Genomic DNA, 12,241 nt, shown 5'->3' with positions numbered 1-12,241 from the left:
GACACACACGTCTGCAGCCATGTGCTGAGGTATATATACTGCGGCAATCCTGCTGGGCCAGCATCACGTGTGCACACACACAAAAAAGTAGATCCATCAGTGACCCAAACCAGAGATCTTCTCTTGGAATCATCTGAATCAGGCTACAAATTAAGAAGGTAGACCGCTACTTCGCAAAATTTTAATTTCATTCTGATCTGATCTGTCTCCCTCTCACTTTTTCTTTTTTGGTTTTTCTTCCCCCCAAAGTTGCAGCCGACATGGCCACAGTGGTCATGGAGAACTTCCTCGTCCAGGACCCAACTCCAAACTACTTCCCCATGTTTTTTCAGCACGCCGTATGCAGAGAGGATGAAGAGGAGACACTGGAGGAAATATCAGAGGTGAACGATGAAGAGGACAGAGAGGATGAGGTGGAAGATGAAGACTGTGAAACTCAAGAGGATGACGAAGAATGTCATGGTGGGTTTCTCTTGAACCCCTCTGATGCTGTTCTGGACATGACCAAGCAGCTTCTCAGGTTTGCTGATGTCATCAGCCATGATGTCCGGCGGTATTTTGGTCGCCGGTCTAATGATCAACAAGTTTGTGACATCTACAGTGACTCTGTCTCCATCACTACCAGCGGATGTCTGCGTTACTATGACGACCTGCTGAAAATTGCAAGAGCAGAAAGTCCAAACATGCAAGACAGTGTTCCTGCAGGCGGTGCTGAGGAACCAGTCACCTTTGCCAGCGGCAGCAGTGGCTTGGGGCCCCTGGCTGAACTGTTTGACCACAGGGGTCTAAGTCAGAGCCGAGGCCAACCCATGATCAAGCGCCACCTCCCACTGAGCTTCTGGACCGAGCCGGTCCCGCACGGCTCTCTGGCTGACTTCAGGAACGGTTCTGACCTTAGCCCCACAAACTGCGGCGCGCACACTCAAGACGGCACGCACGTCCGCAAACACATGAACTACAGCCTTCTTATGCACAGCAACACGCAGGCGCTCAGCAACATTCAGCCGGACTTCAGCGACCTGCTGGCAAACTGGGATCCGAACCTGGAGTTCACACATGCTCTAACAGAGGAGACAAACATGCAGCTCTGAGCAAACCGCTCACATGTGGAGTCCACAGCTGTGACAAAGTCAATAAAAAATAATAACTGCCTGGTGTTTATTTCTTTTTTTCTTTTTATTCCTCTTCAATCAAATTAAGATGTACCACAATTTGTGCACTAATGTGTCTTGATGCAGTTTGTACTAACTCTTCATCACTCTCTGTGTTGCAGTCTATAAATAGCTGTTTCATCCATAAGTTTTCATGTTTGACAGTTTTTAACTCTCTTTTGGTAATTTCCTGGTGGGGCAGGAAATAAAGTTTATACTGCTTATAATTTTACTTTTTAATTTGAAGAACTGTCACTGAAGTCATTACCTGACTGTTGTTCAGCTTCTTGTTGTGATGGATCTGTGTTTATCAACATCATGTGACCTTCTAGTCTTTCTTCAGAGAAGCAGAAGTGAAGTAAAAGTCACAAAGCTGTCAAGTGAGGCAACACAACAGAACCCCCCCCCCCCCCCCGCTCCCATCAGTAAAGTCCCAGACACCTCTGCCAGTGCTTTGATTTATGTGACCAAGGTTAAAATCTTTGTTCAATAATTAAGAACACACACTCAGCAGGTAATGTGTCCCTCTTTCATATCAAATTTTCACACGGCTTTCCCATTTTTTAAAATATAGAAACTCCATTAAACATGAAGTGTTAGTTTTTTTTTACACTAGAACAAATGTGTGTTCTGAAACAAACAACAAATTATGAATTTCAATAAAGGGTTGATAAAACATTAGCTCTGTACACTTTTGTCAAAAATCAGATGGAAAAGTGGTCAATTTCATTTTTGGTTGAGTAATTAGAAAGATAAACACTTTTTAAATCTACTATAAATGTGTTTACTTAATTAACAAGTTAATTGAATTATTTTACATTATTATTCATCAGAGTTTTTTTGTTTTTTGGGGATAGATTTTTGACATTTGCCATCATTAAAATGCTTTTAGCTTGTATTTTTCCTGCAGGACAGCAACCCTCTACCGACTTAAACTGGTTTATTCTGTAATAACAGCTGTAACTTTCCATCAGGTCTATTTACTACCTTGAAAGCTACGTGTGTTTTCACCAAAGGATTTGCATCACAAAGTGTAATAAATATTTAACTGCTGTTAGAGTAGAGGTTGCAGAAGGTTAGATGGAGGAAGCTATGGCAACCCTTTAAGGCACATTTGTCAAATTTAAGGCCCTCGGCCCAAATCTGGCCCGCCATGTCATCTTATGTGGCCCGCCAGAGCATAAAAGTTTTTAATATCTAGGGGGAATCTGACTTGAAATATCGGATTAGGCAACTATACATTAGACTTAAACACTGTCCATAATAATAACAATAAAACATTTTATTTGTTAGGCGCCTTTCAAGGTCACCGTACATAAAAGTGAAAATAAAAATAAAATAAAAGCAATCAAATGCACAATAAAATATACATATAAATAGGCCAGAAATAGGAAGTTATCGGAGGGAATAGGCGAGTTGGAAAAGATGAGTTTTCAGTTTTTTGGCAAATTGTGAGAGAGACCCGATGTTTCTGAGGTCCGGAGGTAGAGAGTTCCAGAGCCGGGGGGCAGAGCAGCTGAATGCTCTGCCCCCCATAGTGACAAGGCGAGCAGTGGGGACATCCAGATGAAGGGAGGAGGAGGATCTGAGGGTACGGGTGGGAATGGCCACATGAACAAGATCTGATAGATATGATGGAGCAAGGTTGTGGATGGATTTAAAAGTCAGAATAAGTATTTTGTTTGTAATCCGGTGTGTGATTGGTAGCCAGTGGAGCTGCTGCAGAACAGGTGTGATGTGTTGGGAGGAAGGTGTTTGAGAGATAATTCTGGCAGCTGAGTTCTGAACGTACTGTAGTTTACGTAGAGTTTTTTGTGGTAAACCAAAAAGAATATATATATAACCTAACCTGACAGAATTAAATCTAAAAGGATTAATGCTAAAGTAACAAGCAAACATATGTTTTCTATGCAACTGTAATTGTCACTTTAAAAAGTTATAATAAATAAATAAATGAGTTATTTAACATTAATGAGTAGTTACGTTTATTTTTCATTTCATTTAGTTTCATGTATAAGTTATATCTGGCCCTTCGAGGACAGTCATATGCTGATGTGGCCCTCAGTAAAAATGAGGGCCTCTGGAGAGATTATAAGCGATGACTGGAGACCAGAATGAAAAACAGGATGTTCAGTGAAGACTACATAGTTTTTGAAATCAGCAGATCAGTTAAAAAAAAAAAACAAAAAAAAAACACTATTTTAGATTTGAAGGAGTCAACAAAATTGAGCTAACTGAGAAAATATGATTTCTGCTGCAACTTTTCATCAGAATTGTTGATGATAAAATGTTTAATAGAGAAATTCTAGAACTGCATAAAATGAAGGAGTGTAATAGTTCATTTAAATACTCCAAACTTGAAGTTAGAAAAAGCAAAAACTAGTTTCTCTACATCATTTGGACTCAGGATGTTCCGCATTTTACAAATATTACTGACACCAAATGAGATGTTTTTCAAACTTTTGTTTCTGTGTATGCGATAAACATCAAATTACTAACATCCAGTGTATATATATATATATAGAGAGAGAGAGAGAATAGAGAGTTTTTAATAGATGTTTGAAGTTAGCACAAATCTTGTGATTTATTTGATAAATATAGCTGGTTATCATCAACATATTAAGAAAGAAATATGCTGTGCTGTCTAATGGTTCCTTATGGAAGTATGTACATACTAATCAGGCCTGGACGTCCCAATGATTCTGATAAGTCTAACACACATTTCGCATAAAACATTTCAGCACAAAAAGAGTTGTTTTTTTTTTAAAAAATCAGTTTTTTTCAAGCAACTGACCTGAAAAGTTGTAAATGTGTTATATAAAAACCACAAAGTCAAAAAAGAGGGGAAAAGCTGCAAACGGGACATGAGATGTTAACTTAAAGGTCTAATCTGCTTCTGAAATGTTTAACCACATGGCACTTTTTGATAGGCTTGTACTGCCTGGAAAAGTTACCCACAAGTATAACGTCTGATTGGATGAGAGAGAAGGCCAGTAACATTTCGACACACACACACACACCATCAGAGATAAATAAACCTACAGTCTTTCAGTATCATGCAAGCTGAAGCTGTCCCACACCTGACAGGAGGAGGTCACAGAACAACACGAGGATGAGGAAGCTTCTGTGGGTGAGTCTGCTGGCTCTGCTGCTGCAGGCCTCTTGCATCCAAGCCAACCATTCAGATGACAGCACAGAGGAGCACAGAGATGCTCAAGACGACACAACAAAGGAAACCCCAAAGGAGACCTCAGCAGAGACAGACGAAACTGAACAACCACCAAAGAGGGAGAAAACAACAGAGATAGAAGAAGAGCAAGGCATCATGGTTCTGCACATCAACAACTTTGACAGGGCTCTCAGCGAGACCAGGCATTTAATGGTTGAATTCTGTAAGTTCTATTGATATTGTGTGACTATTTAGAGATCAATTTTAAAATATTTAAAGTTATTTGTGCTTAAACCTCACAGCTTTTTATCACTGATGTGGGAGACAGCATGTTTTATTTTAGTTTTTTGGGTAAATGCAGTGGACTTCAAGGTTGAATGAAATATCTATTACTAAATAAATTAATAAAATAATGATGATGAATTGTGGGATAATAATAAATGTTAAAATATTATGCAGCTTCTCTAAATAAAAAAAAATACATGAAGTGTAATCCACTTACAGTGTTTGGCAAAAAAAAGGTTGGGGGAGCAAATTGTCCAGATGCTGCAGTGTTGAAATTCTCCCACAGAGAATGGCAGAGGGGAGACCCGTCAGGGAAAAGAGTAGATGTGATAAAAGCTTGCTCCAACGGCTGCTTCCACTATCAGCCGCTCATTTTCCTGTTATCTTAGCAGGAGCTGCTGAGAGCCAGAGGCCTGCGGCCTGTAGCTGGGCACAGTTCTGCAGGAATATATTAACTGTGTGTGTGTGCGTGCATGCGTGCGTGCAGATGCTCCTTGGTGTGGCTACTGTAGAAGATTTGAGCCAATTTATGCTGAGGCTGCTGGGATGCTGAAGGAGGAAGGCTCAGAAATGCGTTTGGCCAAAGTGGATGCCATAGAGGAGAAAGAACTGGCTGAAGAGTTTAATGTTGACAGCTTCCCCACCGTGAAGCTGTTCATGAACGGAGACCGAAAGGAGCCTATAGAATACACTGGTAAGCATAAATAGACACAAAAATGCTTTAATATTATTGTTAAAAATTTTAAATGTAAAAGTTTGTGTTAACTAATGCAAAAGCTGTAACAAAGACAACAGGTACTTGGACTTGACTTGTCTGCCTTCGTTGTCCAGGTAAGAGGACACCTTCAGGAATTGTTCAGTGGTTGAAGCGTCGCTCTGGACCTGGAGCTGCAGACCTGAACTCCGCAGACTCTGCGGCTGAGTTCATCAACACCCACAACGTATCAGTTGTTGGATTCTTTGATGTAAGTTCTCTCAATTTCATTACTTAGATTTTTTTTAAAGTGGTTGGACAGCTCAGTTGGTCAGGTATAGGACTGGCACATGGGAAATCAGGGTTCAATTCCCATGGGGTGCAATGAGCTTCATCCAGTGTGGGTCCTTCCTTCACGCTGTTCTGGTCCCCAGCCTGGATAAAATACAGGGTTGTGTCAAGAAGGGCATCCGGTGTAAACATTTCTGCACACCACCTGTGTGACTCAGTGAAAGCTTGTTTGCTGCGGCGACCCCTGAATGGATATGCTAACAGATAAACAACATTTAGTCATCGGACAACCCAATTTAGATACATCATCAACCTTTACATTAAACTTTGCCAGTTTCTCTTTTTGTCTCGCACTGTCTTTCCCTTTTTATGTTCATGTGATGCAAACAAAAAGACATCCAATCACAAGCTTGCTTCTAACATGTAGAGTCAAATACAATTGGCAAAAGGTGTGTTGTATGCACAAAATACATAACCCTTTTCCCCACAACACTTTAATAACTTACATTAAAGATATTAATATTAAATGACTTAAAATAACACTTTCTCTAACCTTGAAGCACCAAACAGTCTAAAAACTCAAAATGCCAGGTTTTCATGTTTGAAGCTGTCATGTCAAAGATATTTTGTCATCGTTGCTTAAAATAAAAAGTGCTAATTTAAAAAAAAAAAAGTTCTTCTCTGTTAAAGGCATTTTTGTTTTTATGTGTTGATTCACGGACCATTTATCGAGATGCGTATGGAATCATGTGAGAGAAAGATTTACAGCTATACTGTTGTAGTTCATATGCAGCTCTTTGTTCCTGTAAAGGCATATTTATTTACTCTGATTGAACCACCAGACCAAATCTGTTCAGTTTTTTGTCATTCATCATAGCTTTGCTGTTACGCTCTGAATCCTAAGTCTACTGTTTATCCACAGGACATTGTTCCATGTAAAATGCTAAGACACAACTTTGCAAACTCAAACCACACTGACGTGTTTTTGTCGAGAATTATCAAATTAGCATAAACCTTTATTTTAGACTGCCATTATAAACTTAAACACTTAACATACTCTGACATATATTCCTACTTTTCTTCTGTTTTTCTAAGCATAACATTGACTGATTTTGACTGAGACATCCTGGGAAACTGACAGCTGTCCTCAATGTTTCCACAAATATATAATCTGACACTGTGGAGACCTGCTCCACAGGTTCTCTTGGTTTCAAAATTCTTTTCATGTTAGGTATTGCCTCTATATATCATTTTCTAAGCTTTTCTTTTGTCAAATAAACTCAGTTTTATTGTAACTTCTGGGAAATAAATTAATGTATATAGTAATCATTTTTCAAGATCTGGATTTTTTTTTTGCCTTTCTTCAAGACAGGTAAATCCAGTGAATGTGTCCCATCAGTACATATTCAAATGTCTGTTATTCTTGTCTCCCTTTCTGCAGAACCTGGAAAGTGAAGCTGCTGCTGTGTTCAAGGAAGTTGCTTTTGATTTGACTGATGTCGAGTTTGCAGTTACAGCATCTCCAGAGGTTTTTAAGGAGTATGAGGTTACAGCCAACAAAGTGGTGCTGTTCAAGAAGGTACGACTGAAACCCAGTTCAGGTCTACAGTCCACAGAGAGGCAGTGCAATGCTGGCCCAAATGAGTGAGCTTTACTGCCATCCATTGGTCAGAATTAGAAAGTTCTTGCCTAAATCCAAATGTTTCCATGAGAATATTTATAATTAGGCGTCAACAATTCATTTAACAATGATTCGCTTCATATCATAATTTTTGGTTGCTGACATAATTCATATTGGTTCATTTTAAACGATCCGATTCAATGACCTAAAAGTGATCCAGAATATCTTCAGCCTCTGTATGGTCACATGTCTTTCCACACATTGGTCTGGAATGATGGACTGATCATTTTTTGCTGCCATCACATGTGTTTTGTCCGCTGTGATGGACCTTGTTTTCACGTTATAGTAAAATAAACCCACCATGCTTCAATCCAAATGGTATTTTCCAATACCAATGTAATCCTCTTATGTCATTTTAAAACCATTTTTTAATGGTATCGGTCGATTCGAATAACATCTTGCCTCAGACAGATTGATCAGGATATAAATCGATGTATCAATTAAGTCAATTCACCGTTACACCCCTAATTATAAGAGTAGTAGTATAAAAGTAATGAGAGTTACCTTAAATTATCTTATTATTTGAGTTTTATGTCGAATAGATAACTTTTTGTGATTCTACTATAACTTCAAGAGTTTTTTCTAGTTTGATGACGGCAGAGCAGACTTTGAGCTGTCTGAGGAGGACAAGCTTGACAAACACAACCTGACAGATTTCATCAAGGAAAACAGCCTGGAACTGATCGTCCCGTTCAACCAAGAGGTAAACAAACATGATTATTAAAAAACAAAATGAAAATGAGATCCTCGTTTGCATTTGAAATAATCCATGTGTGTTTTCGTTAGACATCAGACAAGATCTTCACCTCTCGTGTGCGACTGCACTGCCTTTTGTTCATCAACTCCACTGTGGAGAGTCAGATGAGCCTGCTGGAGGAGTCCAAGACTGTCGCCAGAGAGTTTAAAGGAAAGGTAGGAGTGTGTGCATGCATTACGGTGCAAACTTTACCGTTTTTTTGAGAATGCTTTATCCATTCCAAGAGAATTCATTAAAGTACCACCGCTTTTTCTCGTGTAACGCAGGTGCTGTACATCCTGATCGACATGACAACTGCCGTGTCACATGTGCTGAATTACTTTGGCGTGTTAGAGAAGGATTCCCCCACTGTACGCATGATCAACATGGACACGCAAAAAAAGTTCAAAATTGCCTCAGAGATGACCATTGACTCTCTGAGACAGCTTTCCCAGGAGGTTGTTGATGACACTGCAGAGGTAACACTTTAGTTCAGCTGACGTGAAGTCAAGCAGGAGCATTAAACTCAGTAAGCTCTTTTCCCTTTTTGATTGCTTCAGCCATACCTTCGGTCTGAGGAAATCCCTGAGGACTGGGACAAAGGGCCAGTTAAAGTTCTGGTGGCCAAGAACTTTGAGACTGTTGCCATGGACCCGACCAAAAATGTCTTTGTAGAATTTTGTAAGTTATTCATTCTAACTTTTAATGTATTTAGTTTCCCCATAAAGAGTCTGAGTTCGCAGTTTAAATATGTGCTTGTCAAAGTCTATTAGTTAATCTGAAATTACTCTAAAATCACACAAATGTTCTGATTAGAGTTCACATATACCATCCATGAGGAATAGAATAGACCCCAGCCAGGTAGAGACTGACATGGGTTGAAGTCTCACTCCGATCATTAGAATTCACCTTTGAGTTGTTGGCAGGACTAACCCCCTTCTCTTCCCCATTGCTAAGAGTACTCTGTTTACGTTCTCTCCCGCTAGCCTGCAGACCCCCAAACCCCCAACCAAACATTAGTGGTGCAACAAAAACGTATATATTGGATACATTGGAGCTATCTAGCCGAACATTTCTAAACCAGGTGCCAGCTCAGACGAGGAAAACAAAGACAGTACATGGATCTATTTGTCTGAAAGTGGCTGATCAGAATGGAGCAGAGCAGGAAGCTTGTCACAAATATGCTCTTTTTTTAAAATGCCTTTTTTGTCTACTCCTGATTCACAATGATTTGAATAAAAATACTTAAGATGATTTTTATCCTAATTTTCTTAGTATATGCCCTCCATCATCAGAAAAATGCAACAAGAACATGTTAAAAACACCAAAAACACTATTTTCATTGGAGTGAAAGTATAGAAAATATGTCTTGTTTTACACTAATATTTAAGAAGCAAACATCTAAAAATTTATCAATTTATTGTTACAAAATTGAATTAAAGCAAAAAAAAGGAAAAGAGCACTCTTGTAAAACATGCCTTTGTAAAAAAAGTCTGAATGGCAAAACCTTGGGCCTGTTAAACTTTTTTAATCTGACCCACCTAACTGGAATAAATTATACTTCAGTGTTTTGTTTTCCCTGTAATTCTGGGGTCTACCCATAGATGAAGCACTACAAATGCACTGACCTAGTCATTGCATTTGTAGAGTCAGAAAGTTTTTCTGCATTTATGCGGTGCTAGAAGATTACCGTACTTTCTTTTCGGATGTTCGTGTGTCGAGCAGTCATTTTTCATATCATTTTATCACCACATGAGCACCGCATTTCTTCATGACTTTTTAATTTTTGGAAGAAAAAAAAATCATTCTATTTTTGGGTTGCTTTGTGGTCCCCAATATAATTTTAATCCTAAAATTGATCCCCCCTCATCCCCCCAACCAGATATTGGTTTGTTGCTTTAAGGTCACACTGTGCAACAAGGGTAGTAAACACACCACATAATCATCAATTGCATTGTGTTTGAATTTGACAATACAACAAATATCAAGTAACAAACAAACAGCAGATAAACTATGGAACATCTCTTGGAACATCATGAAAAAAAAACATGGAACATAAAAACTAGAAAATATATCCAAAAACTTGTATTTCTTATTTTCTCAAGCGTTCATCATCAGTGTGGAACTTGAGGAAGCAGGATTGTGATTAGGTGTAAAACAGAGGTTTAAACTGCATTTTTGCTCAAAAAAAGGAAAAACATGTTAGAGAGAAATAATTGCTTTAAGACCAGTAGGCACGCACACACACAATTACTGTTCCAACTGATCCCTCACCCTAACCATGAGCTCATAGCCCCTCAAACCAAACTCAAAATCCCATATTATTTCTGTCTTATGAGGTGGATTACCATGACACTCCATACATCTGCTCCTGGTCTGGTCCTTCTGTCAAACGTTAGAACCCTTTGTGGCCTACGAGTCAAAAAGTTTGCCCACCCTTGGTTTAACTGACTTTGCCATCTGAAGCGCAGGAGACAAAGAGATGAGTCTTTAGTGCAATGCAGTCATTGACCACTAGGCGTCACTAACTGACTCTTAATTATCCACTTTCCCTTTTTAGCCACTTGGCGTTCTAGGTTCTGCTTAGATTCTCTGCAGCATCTAAAAACTATCACTGACAAGTTATAACATTCAGGTTGACAGAGTTGGCAGTTTTTTGTCACTAGGATAGCCTCTTCCACCCCTCACAGTGTCTGTGTGTGTGCAGATGCTCCATGGTGTGGACATTGCAAGGAGCTGGCTCCAATCTGGGAGCAGCTGGGTGAAATATATGCTGATCATGATGACATCATCATTGCAAAGATGGATGCCACGGCCAATGAAGTGGAGAGTGTGGCCATCGATGGATTTCCAACGTTAAAATATTTCCCAGCTGGTGACAAGGAGGTGCTCATCCAGACAGAAAGAACAAATTATGTATGCATACATATACATATGTTTGTGTGTGTGTTATTTTCTCTCAGGTGATTAGCTACACTGGAAACAGGGATCTAGAAACATTATCCAAGTTTCTCAACAACGGTGGAGTGCTGCCACAGGAGGAAAGTGATGAGGACGACGACGATGAAGACGAAGCTGACAAAGACAAAGCTCAGACAGATGAAAGGGAAGATGCTGATAATCAGAGCAAGGTTTGTTCTGCTGCTTCACTATTTTCTCCTTCGTTGGAACTAGATTCACTTTTCTTTCTTTACCTCAGGGGACAGACGATTCTTCAGAGAAACCAACAAACAACACATCCAAAGATGAGCTGTGATAACAGTTCAAACTAAGATCAATTATTCTTTCATTTTTCCTAATAAAAGCTGTGCAAGTTTGACGTAATTTGTGATCATTATTCTGCCTCTGGTGCTTGATTTTTATTTTTTATTTTATTCTTTTGTCCCGACCTGAGCAAACAGATGGAAGACAAGAGCCTTTATTTCTAGACATATTTTATTTTTACAACTGTGGTTTTTGTCACATGTTTCAAGGGCGATTTCCATGAACTTTGTATGTATTTTAAAACAAAACTTATGTGTAAATATGTTAATTTAGGGGAACCTTTTTACAGGAAAAGGGTGGTTCTAGACTAAGAACTTTTAAAAAATATATATTTTACACAGTCCTTTAATAACTCACATTAAAACAATGGCACTCTGTCCATTAAATTAAAGACAAAAAGATACTTCATTGTGGAGAAAAAAACAAGAAAAAGTCATAACAAAACACAACAAAAACAGTATGTAAACCAGTAAGCTATCAAAATTGAAACACAATGTTTTCATCCCCAATACAACAAAACCTCCTCCAGAGCCCAAAGGCTTTGAAGCCTTTAGGGTCACCGATCAACCCAAAAGTAAGCAAATTCAACATTCACACGACTTTTCAGAAGAGAAAAAAAACATAAAGGGAACATCCACACAACCAACACAGAGTAAACGATTCTTTCTCGTTAACCAAATTGAAAGTTTAGTCGTTGAAAAAATAAAATTAAGTAAAAGTGTATATTCAGTACACTTGGGACCAAAAACAAACAATGGGAGCCTTTGACACTAATTTTCCAAAACTGCAAAAAAAAAACCTTAGCCTGTTACACCAAATCACTAAATGTGCAAGAGTTTCAGATACCTCAAGAACTTAGTCGAGGTGTACTAGAGATAGCGCTCACACTCTTTCATCAAGAAGAGCCTAATTCAAAATCCTCTTGGGTACAATCCATCTCAAGTTTGCATGTTTTCTCTGTGCATGTGGG

At 38.9% G+C, this 12,241-nt stretch overlaps 1 protein-coding gene across 1 annotated transcript; it reads left to right on the top strand.

Moving 5' to 3' along the window:
* The first annotated feature begins 4,115 nt into the window (after window positions 1–4,115).
* LOC144990473 (protein disulfide-isomerase-like) lies at window positions 4,116–11,331 on the top strand. The gene is made up of 11 exons (XM_078943957.1): window positions 4,116–4,543; window positions 5,093–5,299; window positions 5,437–5,570; window positions 7,032–7,169; window positions 7,858–7,974; window positions 8,058–8,183; window positions 8,295–8,486; window positions 8,568–8,688; window positions 10,715–10,893; window positions 10,971–11,138; window positions 11,207–11,331. The coding sequence occupies exons 1-11, from the start codon at window positions 4,264–4,266 to the stop codon at window positions 11,261–11,263; spliced, it is 1,719 nt and encodes a 572-aa protein (XP_078800083.1). The 5' UTR covers window positions 4,116–4,263; the 3' UTR covers window positions 11,264–11,331.
* Window positions 11,332–12,241: the final 910 nt, after the last annotated feature.

The sequence above is a fragment of the Oryzias latipes genome (genome assembly GCF_053564925.1).
Source record: "Oryzias latipes strain Hd-rR chromosome 1 unlocalized genomic scaffold, Olatipes_Hd-rR_3.1 chr1_Y".
In the NCBI taxonomy this organism is placed as follows: Eukaryota; Metazoa; Chordata; class Actinopteri; order Beloniformes; family Adrianichthyidae; genus Oryzias; species Oryzias latipes.
This window is presented reverse-complemented; position numbering and strand designations above follow the sequence as displayed.